Source organism: Gopherus evgoodei, chromosome 1, assembly GCF_007399415.2.
Source record: "Gopherus evgoodei ecotype Sinaloan lineage chromosome 1, rGopEvg1_v1.p, whole genome shotgun sequence".
NCBI lineage: Eukaryota > Metazoa > Chordata > Testudines > Testudinidae > Gopherus > Gopherus evgoodei.
The window spans coordinates 162,656,338-162,674,303 of NC_044322.1; the positions used below are offsets into that span (position 1 = coordinate 162,656,338).

Sequence of the window (17,966 nt, forward strand, 5' to 3'; positions counted from 1 at the left end):
TTGTTTTTAACAGGACATGCATAGAAGTGAAAAAACATGCACTGTTTATCCATGTTAATGTTTTCATTTTCAGTTAGGAGAAACAGGCCCTTTATGCTCCAGACTACATTAGTTTCTTGTAAAAATGCCAAAATGAACAAAAGTTTGCCAGCTACAGTTATGGCAAAATATTCAACCAATACCTTCCATCTAAACTTTCATATTGCAGGCCTACAGTATAATCTACTAGGCATTTTACAGACTTCCTCAAACTGCAACATGTCCTATTCAAACATGAAACAAAATGTTTACATTCTTCCTATTTCAAATGCACATACAATTAGTTTAAATTACATTATACAATATCTGTTAAATAGGAACAATAAAGAACTTCAGGAAGCAGCATATAAATATATACAAACTGACTTGAAATGATGTGATTTTTTCCACTCTCCCTTGAAAGGAAAAAATAATTGCTACACCTAGTTTTGAAACATAAAACAAAATGTTTCTGTACCTAACATGTTGTGTAATAAAATTTACAATACAAATTTGTGTCGCTCTCTGCTTTAAAATAAAGGTTATGTAGTTTTTTTAAAAAATGCATATCATCATGTAAGCAACGTGGTTGTTAAGTTTTGAGCTAGAATTCTTGATGTATTACTGGTCACTCTCCAACCTTTGGTATTAAAACCAACCCATAATCATATGGCAGTGTAAAAAGCCAAAACATTTAACCCGAGAGCATTTTCATATCTTCAAGTTAGAGCTAGGCACTATGCCATCCGCCACACTGCTCCAAAGAACTTGGTGCAGCAATACTTGAAGCCATTGCGTCTGATGAAATAAGGCCACTTCTTCCTTCAGCTTTCCTCGATTACAAAACCAGTTCAAGGTCCTTATTTCTTAACGGTTGCACCAATCTGAACAGTCAAGACCAACTGCAGATAGGTCCTAGTCACAGTTCAAAATCTTGCAATCTTTGCCAGTTTTGCACGATATTACAGTGCTCAATCTTCTGTGTCTAGCTGCACTCCCAGCATGGCATGAAGTTCCTCTGCCGTGTACCCCAGCAGGTTCTGTAGGTCACATACAAACCGGTACACATAGCGTTTCCCTGATGTCTTGTGGATGATGTTCTTGTCATAATAATAGCGCAGGCCTCGGCTTAGTTTCTCATAGTTCATTTTTGGCTTGTTTTTCCTCCTTCCCCACCGTCGTGCCACCTTCAGCCCCAAAGGGGTGGGGGGGGAAGAAAGGCAAAAACTAATTAAAGCATACTATCTTAGTTAGCTGATGGTTGCTAAATAAGTTTAATTTTTCCATTTACCAAGTCATTTTGATGGTTCAAATGCCATCAAATCAGTGAGGATACTTGGGTGAGTAAAAGCTGAAGCCTTCAAGTGGTTTGAGCATTGGCCTGCTAAACCCAGGGTTGTGCGTTCAATCCTTGAGGGGGCCACTTAGGGATCTGGGGCACAATCAATACTTGGTCCTATTAGTGAAGGCAGGGGGCTGGACTCGATGACCTTTCAAGGTCCCTTCCAGTTCTAGGAGGTAGGATATCTCCATTAATTTAATTTCAAACCATCTCTGATTGAGTTATTGGCCAGACTTTGATTAAAAGGATTAAGACCTAGGGTCTATGAACATGACACCAATACACAGTGGATGGGTGCATGAGGCACCTTGCCAAGCTGTTAGAAGAATTCACCTTAACCTCTTCTCTTGCACTTTCTCAAAGAACAACCACCTCCCATGTGAGAGAGGAGTGTAAAGTGAAAGTTGAATTATGTGAAGTCACTTAAGGCCATATCCAAAGCTCACTGAAGGCAATGGGAGTCTTTTCATTGACTTCTGTAGTCCTTGGATCAGGCCCGTTAACTACATCAGAAAGTGATTCCATCAATTAGAGGGGTGGAGTTTATTCTGTTAATGACTAGTTTTAATTTCCAAGTTATTACAGCAGTCTTTTGATGCATGTCTGAAAACAGACTTTTGAAGGCCTCAGTACTCTGTGCATCTGCCATGTTTCTCTCAATTCCCAGAGGTTTTATCAATTAAGTTACTTTCTTTAAACAGTTAAGCAATGCTGTAAGTTAAACATAAACATAAAAGGCAGCATGCAAAGTAAGGCTATAATACACTAAACTTTTACATACACCTAGGTACTTGACTGATGCTCTTGAAGTCACCCAGACAGTACAGTAAAGCATTTACAGGAGGCAGAGACTCCTGATCTTGTAAACACTTTGCCTTAAGGGGTGCCTTTCACTGATGGAGGATGTAGGATCAGGCCCTAGCTTTTTATTCAATCACAATTAGCCACATACCTCATCTGGGTCAGCAAGTTTGAACTCCCAGCCATCTCCAGTCCAGCTAATAAATGACTGACAGGATTTGTCTGTTAGTAACTCCAGAAGGAATTGCCACAGTTGTATAGGTCCACTGCCTGTAAAAACCAAGAGCAGCAATATTATTAACCATAACTAAGGGATATAGTAAGACCCATACCATAATCCTAAGATTTATCTGATATAATTTTAAGATGTTTAGCTGAGGCAAAGAACGACAACTGTTTCTTTAAACAGCAATCTGCTGAAGGATATATTATAATGAACTTTGAATTAAAATAGTGGCCAAAGTAGTTATTTGAACCAAGCTCTGCTTCTCCCCTCACTTCATTCCTTTCTGCTAGAAGTTATATTTAAAGCCTTACAGTCCTAACCCTAAAGTCCTTGCCCTGACGAAGCTTCCAGCAATGAGCATTTTGCCTGAGTAAGCACTCTAGGGATGAGTGCTTAGTGGGTGAGTCAGTGCTGGTGAACTCCTTGGTTTTGTCTGTGTTTCATTCTTTTTTAGACTGAGGAGCGCTACCAAAAATAGAATGCATTCCAGGTTTTAATAGCCTGGTTTTTACACCAGAACATTGTATTATTAGTGAAGAAGTCATTCATGAACAATGAGTAAGGAAGAGTACCTCTCAACCTCACTTCATCAAAAATGGACATACTCACACAAGGGATCAGAAACATGAGAACAAGAGATATATTGTGTGACATCACTTGCCTGTAAAGCCTGCTAGAATTGCTGCTGGTATAACTGGTTTCCCTTGCTCTACAGGATCACTTCTTTCTTGAATGTAATCTTTGAAAGACATTGTAGGTTTGTTCAGACAGAGAGACTGGCTACAATCATCTTCAAAACTTTCGTAAGAGGGCACACGCTGTACATCCACTAAAGATGATTGGCTGTTCCAGGACTGAAGTTGAGAATCTGTGCTTTCATAACTTTCTGTGCCACTGTCACTGGATTCATGCTCTCTGGGCTTACCTAAAAAAGTTAAATAATGGTTGTTATTCACTTTATTTTGTATGTATAAACCATGTTAAGAAAAGAGTGCACAGAGCATAGAGCCTTGAACTAATAATTAGCAAATGGATAAGGTAAATCTTACCAGAGTTATCTATCAGCAAGTTCAGATTGTTTGTGAAGTCGTGGGTCATGGAGCAGTAGTTCACATTGACTGTCTCTAACTGAGCTTTGGGGAACATGGAAAAGTCTTGATCTGGGCCGAGGAGATTTGGTCCGGCAGAAGTCTGACATAAGTCACTCAGGAGGCTGGCTTTGGGATAGCTATGCATTTGCATACCATAAGAGGCCTGTTCTGTATTAAAACCTAAAGTGGGAAGGAGAGGGAGAAAAAAAATGAATGGATTAGTTATTCACTACAGTCCTTCTCATAAATGTAATACCCTCATGTAAGCAGAACAAAAACAAGTCAACCCTTCTACTGCACCACAGGCATACAGTTATGCCACTAAAAAGTATTTTTTAGCGGAAAACCTGACTGGGTAGGAATGATAGGCTGTGTGTCTAAGTCAGTGGAAGGACTCCTATTGACTGCATTAGGGTTTGAACCAGGTTCTGTATCACACAACCTGTATCTGGTGTATGATTCACAGATTGCCAGTTGTGCACATAGCTCTCTGTGGTTTCCCAGAATGACAGAACACATGGGGAGGGGGCTAGGTGGTCCATAGCAGGATTCCTCTCTTGCTAATCTGCTAATCAGTTAAGAGACATGTGCTGAAAATACAACCTCATACATATAAGCAGTATTTTGGGGGGTGTGGGGGGGGGAGAGAAAGATGTCAGGAGAGGGCCACTGGTCTGTGATCTCCCTCCCATCTGCCCTCCGAGACTCCATATGGCATCCATCTTCCTTCTGCCAAAAAGGACCAAAATATGACTCCTGCTCGATCCCATCAGTGCTGTTTTTAGATTTAGCCTGGTAGTTGTAATGGCCAGTTTGTACTAAACACCTGATTTTTGGCAATTCATGTACCAAAAACAAAATTTGCAATTTCATAAATTTTCTGCACAAATCAAGACTTTTGATTAACCACAGTAGTTCACATAGTCTTCTTTCCTCCTGGTTTCACTGACTCCAAGGATTTGCCTCAAGAAAATATCTAGTCTGATTATTTTCAGTGTTCAAACCAACTTGCAGAATTACAGTGTGTAATATCACATGCAGCATAAAGCCAAAGAAGTGATTTTAAACACCAACCAAATCAGGATACCTACTTAATGAGTTGTTATTGACCCAGTGTGGGACTGAGGTAAGATGAGAGTTTTCAACATATTGGTCCTGTCTCTTCTCTTGACTGTCTGAAAATAGAACAAAAATATTCTTTTTACACATCTGACCAGGACATTACGGGGAACTTCAAAGCAACAGGAGGTATTTCTGACAGTTACATGAAGTTAGTCACCTAACATCAAACTTTCAAAGAAATAAAACTGCTAGTAGGGAAAAGTGTCACGCCAATGGAATTATAATATTTATTCTGTCTAAAAATCTGCAATAAGGCCCTGATCCCGCAAACACGTCAGCAATTGCTTAACTTCATGCACGTCAAGGGAATTATATGTGTACTTAAAAGTTTGTAAGATCCAGGCATTAGGTAAGTGTTTTACACGCAGGACTAGAACAGTGAAGAGACAAAGCAAAACCACCAAAATCCCGCTAGACAAAAGAAACACAACTTCCAAAGTTGGTTGTTTGACAAATATTTAAATGAAAGGTAGCTTATGGTAACAATGGGAAAAGAAAAAAACATTTTCCCTTATTTTTCCAATAGTTATTTTAGCGCTCATCGTGTCAGATGATATAGGTGGGCAGATCCCTGCATCCATGTGAAGCCTCTCGACAAAATTTGTCCTCATCCCTCTTTTGTCTCAATGAAAGCACCCTCAAGTCTCTGTCACTCCTACATTCATTCACTGACCTATTCCAAAACACTGGTAAAAAAGTCACTAGTAACATGAATTCACCTAATCTGACTTTTGGTTACATTTTTGTTTTCCATATTTGAATTATATATTGCATCCCTATATATCCTAATCCCTTCTATTAGAATGACCATTCTCTACAAAACTGCTGCTGAGACAACTGCACAGTCTGGCAGTGATTGACAAACTAGTGACAACTGATGATTGCTTTTATGCTCTCCAGAAAATAAGTTTTTTAAAGATACCTTTGATAAAGTTTAAACATTTTAAAATTCTGAGTTTTTTAGGCAATTACAGAACCACAACTTGGTGAAATACATCACAGTTGTGTTTTACAGGGTTGCTTTGCTAGAATCACAGAGCAGGAGTCCTTTTTGGCTATCTAGTTACCTTTTATCATCTGTTCCAGGTGTTCCCACAGAATGTCGCCTACATAATCAGGAGCTAGCTCCAAGAAACGTTCCTTGCCCAGGTTGCACAAGTCTTGGCCATTCATGACAAACTGATGAAAGTTCACATTTGCCAAACTAAACTCCCTGGTAGCCCAGAAAAGCCACTGGCAAACCTGCTGTTCAGTCCACAGCCAAGGATCTGCAAATGGGGAGTGGGAGAAGAGAAGAAAAAGAACATTACATTTAGAGACAACTCTTAATATTTACATTCATAAGGACCTAATAAGTTTAGTTAAAAGGATATTGAGAGTGAGGGCTCATGTTTAAAAAATCATCTAGGATGTCTAGTTCTGAAGCTCAAATATCAACGATTTATTCTTAATTTTAAATCGATGCTCTAATTTTTCCTTCTCTGTTCTTTTAATCAGTGGATGAACTCAGTTTACTTTCTCTTCTCTTATGTTGCCATCTAACTGATCAGCATAATTTTTGCACTAGAAAGGCTATAAAAAGAAAGCACTTACTATTCGGGATACCCAGACGACACTGTTCCTTTGCAAAGCCACTGAAAGTAGCTTTTAAGGCCTGACTCATCACAGCCTTACTGCATGGGGTTAAGAGGGGCAATTCACAGCTGTTTGACTCTAAAAGAATGAAGAAGGGGGGGGGGGGGGAAAGAGAAACATTAGCATTTAGGCTAATGAACCAGACCGACAATGGAAAATCCATTATGTTACTTAAAGAACAAGCAGAAGAGGCTTCCAGCTATAAAATGGGACCAAATATGGCAAGCCTTATCTGTATGCAATAGATTAGTTCTATGCCAGCATTTAAGATTTTGTTGCAGCTAACGATGCAGACTCAGATTGACTCTGGTAGTACGAAATATGGATGTGTTATGTAGAGTCAATTATCTTTATTAGAAAATAATAAGACTGCTTCGTCTTCTTTTCCTCCTCTATAAATTTGAGAGCCAAGTGATCTCTTGTCAACTCCAGATCCCCTGCACCGAGCTCGAGAACTACGTAACGGGCAGGGCAGTAGCGATGAGCAGGCTTGTGGGTACATCTACCACTGCACTAGATTGAATGTCAGACCCACTCATGCATTGATCAGTCAATTGAATTTGTGGTGTTGTCATGCCTTATTCAACGGTTAGACTGTAAAATGTTTTTGGTCACAAGCTAGTTCCCAATGCCAAATTTATGTAACTGGCTGATGATCATAGTACTGAATTTTATGCAGCCATAAATTGTTATAAATTCATAATCTAGATAATCAACTCCTTAGTTAATGCTGCAACCACTTCCATTCAAAGGAATAATTTAGCCCCCCATCCTATCTTCTTTATTAGAAAGATTTGGCATGAAAATGTCCAGACCTCTTCTGGAAATAAAGAGCATTTTCAAGAAAAGTTTGAAGAAGATTGGTAAAATTGTTTTTGCATTATGTGTCATTAGAATATCAAATCCAGTTAACTTTTTTTTGACTGGTGTCTAACATTTCCTCAGGTTCCCTCTAGCTTGGAACTAGCTTGTCACTACCTCTTCAAACTTTCAACTTTCCACAGATCTTTGAAAACAAGTGCACAGATGGTGGCTGACAAAGTTAGGTTGCACTCATGTTATTAATAATTGCTACATCTAATAATGTTAGTGTCACAGGGACAGTGTGCATACGTGTGTGATAAACTGTCAGGCTTTAGGACTATGCATAAAGCTACAAAGCTAATCTAGCTATCTATGGCCTGCAATGAGCTCCACATGAGCAAGCAGGTGAACCTCTGCACACACGTGGCGCTCACTGCAAGGCTGAATAAAAACTTGGGTGAAACACCTATCACCACTGTATCTGAGTAGCTTGGGAATAAGCCAGTCAGAGAGATCTGAGGTGAGGGCAAATGGAGAACTTTCAGTGAGTCCAGTCCTGCTACAAGGATTTCAATGTACTACTTATGCAAAGTTTCTAAAGCTGCAAAATAAACCTGAGGGAAAAGGGGCCCCAAGGACCTTGCAGAGTTCTACATTTATACAAGTTCAGCAGGACTAAATAAATAGAGTTCTAATATTCTGTCTCGACCCATTTTAAAAATACACCAACTTGAGTTATAGAAATGAACAAGTAAAGGGAGATAAAGATTATTAGTAATGTTACTCTTAACAGATACACATATCCAAAGACCTCTTTAATTCTGCTCCAGTATGCCTAACTGGCCTCCTACAGACCATACCCTACTTCAGTGTAGGTTTCCAGTATGGGAAGTTGTAAGCTAGCAACAGAACTACTCATGTGAATAAACTTAAGAATGTATGTAAATGTCTGCAGGACTGAAGCCTTAAACTAATATTAACAAAAGTCTTCTCTATTATTAAAGACTTATTGTTGCACATTGTAGGTAACAGTGACAGAAACCTAGTTAGAGAACCCAGCACTTTCTATTTTGACTGATGTGGCTGATCAAACTAAAACACAAACAAAACATATTTACCATAAGAAATTGAATCAAACCCTGTTGGTACTTCTTGAAGGGTTTGATCTTCATTTAATGAGGGAAAATATCCTGCAAACAAAGAGCTTGTGACATCAAAGACGTCAAATGCTGGTTGATGCTGCAAAACAGTTTAAGAAAAAGAATATTCAGTGTAAGTATTCTGCTAGAGCACTGATAACAGCAACTGCAAAGATGGGTTAAGTTCATATCTGGAGATAATGTACATATCATCTAATCATTAATAATGTAATGTTAAGGATTGTATAGTTAAAATAAAATTAAGGTTCCAACAGCAGTTGTAACTTTCCTGTGTGGCACATTCTGTATGTCCTATGCTAACCTTTTTAGCAACATGAACAGTGGAATACTAAGCTACACATTATAGAAAATAAGCTAATGCTATATTTAACTAATGTTTATATTTCCTGTCCTTCTGGGCCAGACCCACAGATAGTGTAAATCAGAATAGATCACTGACTTCACTGGAGCTAAGCTGGTTTACATAAGATGAGGATCTGGCCTTCTGATTTTTGACTGTGCAGCTCTGATACACTAAGATGCCAAAGAGCTGTTTAATCTTTTCAAAGACAATGCTGCCTGTATTAAATTGTTAGAAGTTCAATCACTCCAATTAGGCTTTTATGCTTCTACCTCCATAGAGGTGAGAGGATCAAATTCCCAGATGATCGGTTATTGACTGGAGGCAGCGTTCTGCAAGACTGTGTTCGAAAAGTAGGCTGCTTTACAGTGACAGCTGCATCTTTAATTCAAAGATACCAGACTATTTTAAACTTGAGGAGATACAATGAAAACTGCAAACTTTAGTTACAGTAGGCACAACTAGCAGCTATTTTAACCTTTTCTGTAACTGAAGTATAATTCTAACAGGTGTGCATCTAAATTTTAAACTGATTGCTAAATTGTAAAGAGAGATTAGTATCATTTTTAGCCTTTTAATAGCCTCCTAATGATAATGACTTCTTTTAAGCGCTAATTATACTAGAAGGACTAGTGAATTATAACAAAATAATTGCCAATGTGAAGATGCAAGTAGGTTTACTTACATTTTTGGAAATATTTAATCTGAACCACATTACTTAAGGTTGTAAGACTGTTTTACATGATTTATGAAGTAGAGTCTTTTCTTGGGTTTATTTTATGGTTTACGTTACCTGATTTGTACCAACTACTGCATTTCACAAAAAGCACCTTGTTAATCCTCAGCAGTCTCTAATGAGCCTTTGCTAGTTTAAACAAATGAAGAATAAGTAGGACTGGCTATAATGGAATGTTTGAGGGAAAAAGGAGAGTGATTTCTGATGAGCTAATAGTCACTTTTATTAAAGATCATAAATATTTGTTGAAAATCTTGTCTATCATTCAAAATCTGAAGTGCTCTAGTTGAGAGGTGCTGTGTAAATGGAAAGTTATTACTGAATCTCCCAGGCCACATGCACCCCTTCTTAGTAAATATGTCTAAGAGTTACAAGCTTTTTCTACAAAAGTGAGCTGAATAAGTTTATAATTAACATGCCAACTAGTCATGAAAAAGATTTGTAGCAACAGGTAGAGACTATCACTAGAAATTCCCATTGATGAGATTTAAAAACAAAAAAAAAAAAACAAAAAAAAACCCCAAAACCACCACAACCCAAACCTGTGGGCACAGTATTTGGAAAGCTACAGAACACAGCAGGGATACCCATATGAGAGCATCTGCAGTAGAGGGGAGCCAGAGACTAAGGAAACACATATAATATCTGTTGATAGTTCCCATTTGCTTAGGCATCCACTTAAAAGTCAAGGTACAAATTTCTGTTGAGAATAAGCTAATGCACCTCAGCATAACACAGATCTGCTCTCAATTGACTGTACTAACTTAAATTGTTTTTGCAGAATAGCATATTAAGTACCTCGTCTTTCCCTGAATCAACCATGGTTCCTTTCTGGAGTTTACAGCTTCTCTATTTTGGTGTATGGTGCTATTTTTTTTTTGTAAACTGGCAGGGCAGAAATTCAAGAAAGACACTTTGGTTTGAAAGTAGTATTGAGACTGTTTTTTATAAAAAGTTGCTATACAATTCAGTGTGTAATTCACAGCAGCCCATCATCCACAGAAGGAAGAGGCTGACATGAAGAAAAATCTAGAAGTCTTCCAAAAGTATACTGAGCTGACCAGCAAAGTAATAATGTTCATACTAATTAAATTTGCTATCATATGTACATGAACAATAAGAAAAGTCAGAGTAAAGAGACTTGAAACATTTGTTACCTGTGAAAGCTGGTCTACTACTAAAATGCTTTAAATGTTAATAGATAATAGCTCTGATTCACCATTTGTATCTAGAGGAAAGGCCAAGTTCTTTCAACATAATCTGGAAACTCCTGTATTTTGTGTAAATAAAATGACCCTTACAATGACTCACTGGAAAAAAGCAGTAGTATATGAATGAGTAGAAAGCATACTGTACCCTGGTCTCATTTCAGAAATGAGGAATGTATTAGTTAATGTTGAACATTGCTCTGAACAGGTAATAAAACCCCATATGGGATAAATTCTGCTCGCCTTACTCATTGTAAAAAAAAAAAAAAAAAAGAGAGGCAAGCAAGCACTATGTGGTTTCATGGCAGTTATGTATAAATTTAGTAATACAGTGCAAAACTTGAAGCAAATCCAAAAGAACTGGAAACAGCTATGCAGTGGTGGAATAGAGAGTCTTAAAGGTTGACATAAGATTGCGACAAATTTTAATCTATCTCCAATTTCCTTTGTGCCTGGCATAACTCCTGCATGGGAGAGCACTCAATTCACAAATTTCACAAAGCTTCCTATTATGCTCTATTAAATGAAAATATGGTTGGTTAGCAAAACAAATTTTATAAGCAAGTTGAAGAAAAAAACCAAAACATTTGCAATTGACTTCAAATGAGACTGTGATACCGTCTCTGAAACACTGGCATTTCTCATATCTTTCTAGTTTAACAGGTCTTTATTCAATTTGCCTTGATCACCACAATACAAGTGACCAATGCTGGCTAAAGACCTTTCATGAATAAATTACAAAAAAATAATTAGTTACATGAATGCCCTTGCAGACAGTTACAAAAATGAAATTTTAAATTCTGTTTTTTTCTAACCCGTCCTTGATCTGTAAGTATTTTTCAAAGCAACAACTGTTTCTTACAAATAAGACTGAATAGCTTTCATGCCTTTTACTCTAGATTTTCATTTGGTAGATTTGCACATAACCACAGAGAACTTAATTTTCCTGATATTAGACTAATGCTTTTATATACATCAGTCCTATTAAAATACATTGACAGCCTTGCATGAAGTTAAATATAGAAAGACCACATCTAGGGCCCAATTCTGCTGCCCATACTTACACAATTCTGACTGAATTCAATGGATTGGAAATCAGAATCTGACTTTTCATCTTGCTTTACAATCTTTAGGATGGGTTTGGCAAATGTATATTTTTCTGTTTAAACAGGGTGCTTTAAATGGCTAGGTATAAAGTGCTTGCTCCTTATCTTATAGAAGTAAGGGTCAACAAAAAGGAACCCAAATGTAATTAGCGTAGTCTCTCATCAGCATGCATATGTATGTCTCTCACTAACATGAGAAATGTGTGCATGGAGTGGGAGATTAGGCCACTTGTTTTTAGTATCTCTCCAGGGAAAACACTCACCTTGAGCATTCCTCTGTAGATGTTAGATACTGGAGCTACCTGATCCATGTTCTTGATTCCAATGTCACTCATCTGAAATGAACACAGAATGTATGAAAAACTTATTCTTGCAGAAGGTAAGAGTCCATTAAAAGCAGCACCTTATCTACTCTATTGTAGACCATAAACTTGTAATACAACAAAATGCTTCATTCAGAGAATCCTCTGACAAGGCAATAATATGAAAGCTTTCATCTTGAGTATTATGTCCTCAACACTGGGCCTGATTTACACATTTGAATTGGGATGAACTCCATCAAAATCATTAATGTTAAAATGGTGTGAGACATGTATACTAAGAGCTTGATCCTTCTCACATATACAAGATGAAAGACTTCCTAATGCCTAAGTTTGCTGAATTTAAGTTTACAAGCCTATAGAAATTCTCTGCTTGCCAAGTATTTATTTCTTATCCATAGGTATCTTCAAGTTTTGGTCCCACTGCTTTAAGTGTTCATGTTTTCACTGTTTGAATTTTGACTTAGTTTACTGGATTTTTACTAACCACCCATAAAGGACTTACAACTTTCCCTTTCCAACTAAGGATTTGGGGCTGCGTGTAAGATTTAGGAGTCCTCTTTGTTTGCACTCAAAATATTTTGGAACTAAATCTTAGACATATGAATTTCGGGACAACCAGAGTACATACAATCAAGTACTGAATACAGGTTGTTTATAATGTGAATTATTAGCCTGAGAAAATGTAGCTTCTGATAGATGGATACAAGTTTCAGTTATTTACTCTTTGACAATCAGTTAAAGAGTATTTGGAGACTAAGCAAAATAAACCAACAACCCATTATGAGCAAATGTAATTTCACAACACTATAGAGTTTGGTACTTTGGACACATCAGAAGGAACATGCAGCAAGACGAATCTCTGAAAAAGCTGACTGTGTCTGGATGGTAGATGTTCTAACTATTACCCATTTTACATTCTCTCCCCTTTTATGGAAATCACAACAGAGTCTATTCCAAGACTGATCTGAGTATTTATTAAAGAAAATATCCCCGAAGTGTTACACTACCATTTTGCACACTCATAACTTAAAATGTAACCAAGTTTGGTAAAAATATTTGTTTGGGTATCAACCGTCTGCCAAGTTTCTGCCTAAAATATCTTACTACAGTTATAAACTCAACATCTTAAGAGGGTTTGTAATATAACGGGACTGATAACAGACTTGTCTGCAGTGGCGTAAAAATACTATTCTGTGGCCTATAATACAAGGAACAGAATTGGGTGTGATTTTATGACTAGTTCTAAATCTATGTTTGACAAAATAGTGACATATTCATAGTAGCTCACTTAGCAAGGGAGGCCCAAACAGAAGGCAGGAACATAGGCTTATGGACCTTGCTCTGGCTTATAAGGACAAACCATACCGAACATAAATGCTTTATCAGACTCCACTGAGACACTTCATTTAAAAAAAAACTTTTCTTTTCACTTTGTCTTAGCACAATGCTGGCTTCTCCACCCTCACAGAAAGTGTATAGGAACTAGTATTAGTCCATAAATGCCATATCAGGAAAAGGTCAGCCCCACCATTCCCACAGCAAAGCTGTAGTTATTAGAAAAACTAAATTCTTTCTGCCCCCCTTAGTTACTTCTATATACATGTGTTAAAAAAAAAAATGAAGTACTCAAAAGAAACTAAGCAAAACAAATACAGCTTGCTGAAATGATACACATCCAAAGTATCTATATAAACAAACCAATGAAACCAGCCTCTCTCTCTCTCTCTCTTCTCCTTTGTCTGATCACTTAAAATCCTAAATATTTAAACTTAAATGCTCATTTTGGCTTTAGTGTCAACTGTTCTTCCACATACAAAACTCAACTGAAAATAGAAAACAACTGCATTTGAGGCACAATACAGTCAGGTAGACTCCACCTAAATATGGAAAATGCTAATTGGTGCGATTTTGTGGAAATGAGAACAAAATATCCCATCTCTGTTATGAAAGTGTTGGTAACGAATAGTGACCTCTGCACAGTTCAGGTCATAAATTCACTCAAGTGTCCCCGATCCCTTCCCTGAAGATATTACAATTTTAAATTAACAGCGTATCCTGCTAATCCTGTTGTTGCTCCTTTTCAGAGTATAAAAAATTTCTAAAGCTTTTTTTAGTCTCTAAAAGCAGCAAAGAATCCTGCGGCACCCTTATAGACTAACAGACGTTTTGGAGCATGAGCTTTCGTGGGTGAATACCCACTTCGTTAGTCTCTAAGTTACTACCTCCTTATATTTTAATAATATCTAGCTATGAGCCAGAACTTCTAGTATACCTGCAATTTATGATGCAGAAATGCTTTTGCATATGTTTTCAATAATCTTAATTTTGGGCCCATTGTTTATTGTGATTAGTCTGAAGACTTCAGGTGAAATCCTGGTCCCATTGCAGTCAATTGTAATCTTGCCAATGACTTCAAGAGGGCCCAGATTTTACCTGTCTTTTTTTTTTTTTTAATTTGTCTCAGTAAGTGTTCACAAGTAGTATTTTATTAAAAAAAAATAGTATCACAGACATTTCTTCCAGTATATTAAACTAGTCACTACTTCTCTATGCCAGTCTGCTCGCTTGCTATTTCAAGCATACACAGTCACTTTCACTTGTCAGTATTTTAATGTTTTGAAGGCAGCTGGAAAGAGACTCTGTACCACACAATTATGTGCCAAAATCTTCATCAATATATTTTTTCTTTGATCAAATTCTTCAAGTACAACTTGTATGACAAATGAAAGGATTATTCATAGTGTTACCAGTTTGGGCAATCTACCAATGATGCAAAGGTTTCCAGTTTGGTGATAAGGAACTCACTAGTATGCTGGAAAATAAACTGGGCGGAGTGAGTGTGCAATACAGATCTTTGCAATAGAGAGACTTAGAGTATTTTATTGGGATGGTGAATGTTGTTGTTTCAAGTTCTTAAAAAGGCACAATAGCTCAGTGTGATTAGGCCTCACTACCCACTCCTCCACTAAACACTGACAACTGATTCTTATTGGCTACAATGAGCCTAACCAGCAGAACACCTTTCAGCCATGCACAGGTGTTGACAGAGTGGGTGAACCTGAACAGACTCAACAGGATCAAGCAATTAACTAATACTTCTGAATGATGGTCAGCTTCTTTCAGCCATAAGCTGATACTTCCTTTACCTAGAGTAAGCCTGTACCCATTCAAAAGAAAAACTGAATCAGTGTTAATATTTGAGACCTAACTAAGCAGCTAGTCTTCACAGGGTAGATCCACCAGTTCTTCCCAAGCACAACTCTATCAGACTTCAAGTGTTTTTATAATGGGCTTTAAAAAAAACAAAAACCACACACCCAAGAAAGCTCTTTAATAGTTAAACTTAGAAATTGATTCCAGTTAGTAGTGATGCTGCCTTAAATACAAGACAGATGACTTGTCACACAGTTGACACACTTGCCCATAAAAAAGTAAGGTGTAGAAATCATGCAACTAGACCTTTAAAAAAAAAAAAGCAAACAAAACCAAACAAGGACACAACCTTTAAAACTTAAGCTAAACCAAAATATCTGAGGTATCTGCCTACCAACTCTTTGCCCTCAACATTCAGTCACATCCAAAGGACTTCCCTGAGTTCCAATGTTTAACCTACTGCTCAAACGTCCAGAGTATCAGAAAATTTATAAAACAATTTTTAAGTATGTGCTACCTTCTTCCTACCACACTAGTGGAATAAAGGAGCTCATCATAACCCAGCTATAGATTCCAAGAACTCACAATTCAGTGTAAGACCAGCCTGGCTAAAAGAACTGCTAAATATTGCTCATATCGGCAAGGCTAGGAAGAACCTCCCTGTAAGGGGGGAAATCTTCCAAAAACCAATTTCGATTTGCTCTCTCCGCTTGCCTCCAAATCGACTCTCGCCTCTACTTAACCTGTGACATCTCAGTCGCCAGTATAAAATATAGCGATCCCCTTTCGGGCTTGTTTCTCGCTCCAAACCCGAGGCGGGGGAGCAGCAGGGCTAGCGAGGGGTGCACCGAGAGGCGAGGAAGGGTGGTTCCGCGCACAGGGCCCTGCCCGCGCCGGAGCGCGAGGCAGCTTCTTCCTGCCTCCCTCCCGCGAAGTTTGGGCGCAGCTGCCCCGGGGCAGATCCCGCGCCCGCTGCGGTCTGGCGGTAACTCCACGGGCGGCTGCAGAAGCTGGGGCTGTTCGGCTCTCGCTACCAGCTGTCCCACACCCCATCGGTGCAGACGCAGCGTGAGACGAGGCACAGCGGATCCACACGGCTGCCAAGCGCCCCCTTCAACGCAACCAGCCTCCCCCGCGCCTTACCTGGGCCGCCCAGAGCCGAGGTCCCGCAGGGAAGCGGTCCGAACCCAGCGCTCGCTGCTGCTGCTGCTGCTGCTGCTGCTCCCTCCTCCAAACGCCGCTGCCTTGTCTGGAGCCGAAACCGCCCTTGCGCGGCCAAGCCTCCCGCCCCCGCGCCGAGCAGAGCAGAGCAGAGCAGAGCAGAGGGCTGGCCCGAGCCAGAGGCGCGCGGTCGCAGGCGGGGTGCGGTGCGGTGCGGTGCGGTGCGGTGCGTGGGCGCTGCCTGTGCCCGCCAGTGCCGCCGTCTCCAAGTGCCGCGCTCCGCTCTGTGCGCTCCCCCGAGCCTTTCGCTGCCTCTTCAGCGGGCAGGAGAAGGGGGCGGAGCTCGCCTGCCTGCGGGCCCAGCCTCCCCGCCTTACAGGAGGAGGCGGAAGAGCCGCTTCCTTCTCTTATCGCGGTTGTTGTCCTTTCGAGCCTGTCTGGGCTGCCAAGCAAACAGCCGCCGCCCCTCCCCCGCCGCGGTGCGAAGAGAGCCTGGGCTGGGGCTTTACGGGCCCCGCCTCTCTCCTCTGTCTGTTATTTTCTTCCCTGGAGGGAGGGGGCCAGCCTGCCTTTGAGGAGTTCCCGTCACAAAAGAAGAGCGAGGAGGAAGAAATACCTGCATCCTCTGAGGGAGATGGGCGTGAGTCTCTCCGGGAGCCCTGGGGAATTCTTCATCACCGATGATTTTGTTTGCAACCCAGGGTGGATGTTTTTCTAAAAGCTCTGCTCTAGGCATTATTCGGGGGACATTCTGTGGCCCCTGGTATACAGGCGGTCAGACTGGATCAGTGCTTTTCAACCAGTGCTTAACTTGTAATGAAAGAACACACTTAGGTGCTGGGACTCAAACAATTTTTTTTTAAATAATCATAACTGGTGCAGCAAGCCCAAAGGTGCAGGGCTATGAATTTCCAAGCCTAAAGGTGCCAGGGTTCAGCCCTGACACAAATTAAGTGTTGTTTTCAACCTTTTTTTCATTTGTGTATCCCTAAAAATTGTGAATGGAGGAGCGGACCCTTTTGAAAATATTAGACGTGGCCCGTGGACCCGAGGAATGTAACAGCTGTTCTGTGGCTACGACAGCCTTTTGCGGACCCCTTACACATAGTTTGCGGACCCCCAGGGGTTGAAAACCACTGGGCTAAGTGATCATTCTGGTCCCTCCTGGCCTTGGAATCTGTGAAGTTAAGAACGTCACAAGCATATAAAATATTTAGTTTTTAACTGAACCAAATGATGTATCCACACTGCTGTAAAATGAGGTGTGTCAGGCTCCTGGGCACAGAGCAACATGAAAATAATTCTCCAAGTCTGCCTTCCAGCCTGGACAGTATTGAGTGTCATGGTAGAGGATATATCACATTAAACTGATACTGGGTTTCCCCAGGGCCACTGTAACCTATGTAAATAGCTTTGTTGGGTATTTTCTATTTATCACTGTAGATACTTCTAAGGATGAAAAAGCACAAATGTAGTAATTTGTTCCAAGCACTCCATGCCTGTTCAGTATTTTTGATGGGGAAGTGTCCGTGCCAAATGCTAAATTATGGGATTGATGCAGGAATTTCTGGATGAAATGTTATGGCAAAAGATCATGGTCATAATGGCCCTTTCTGCCCTTAAAATATATGAATCTTCGAGAACTGAGTACCTTTCATTGAAACACATCTTGCTATCAGCTTGATAGCAGCTCACAGTTGATTTAGGAAGGTTTCAGAGTGGTAGCCCTATTAGTCTGTA

The 17,966-nt window shown here is 39.6% G+C and overlaps 1 protein-coding gene across 1 annotated transcript; it reads right to left on the reverse strand.

Moving 5' to 3' along the window:
• Positions 1-578: 578 nt before the first annotated feature.
• Positions 579-16,442, reverse strand: ETS2 (ETS proto-oncogene 2, transcription factor). Its single transcript, XM_030577677.1, has 10 exons — positions 16,209-16,442; positions 11,853-11,924; positions 8,158-8,278; positions 6,194-6,313; positions 5,668-5,868; positions 4,570-4,653; positions 3,437-3,658; positions 3,049-3,312; positions 2,313-2,431; positions 579-1,205 (listed from the first exon to the last, which is right to left on the reverse strand). The coding sequence occupies exons 2-10, from the start codon at positions 11,922-11,924 to the stop codon at positions 990-992; spliced, it is 1,419 nt and encodes a 472-aa protein (XP_030433537.1). The 5' UTR covers positions 16,209-16,442; the 3' UTR covers positions 579-989.
• Positions 16,443-17,966: the final 1,524 nt, after the last annotated feature.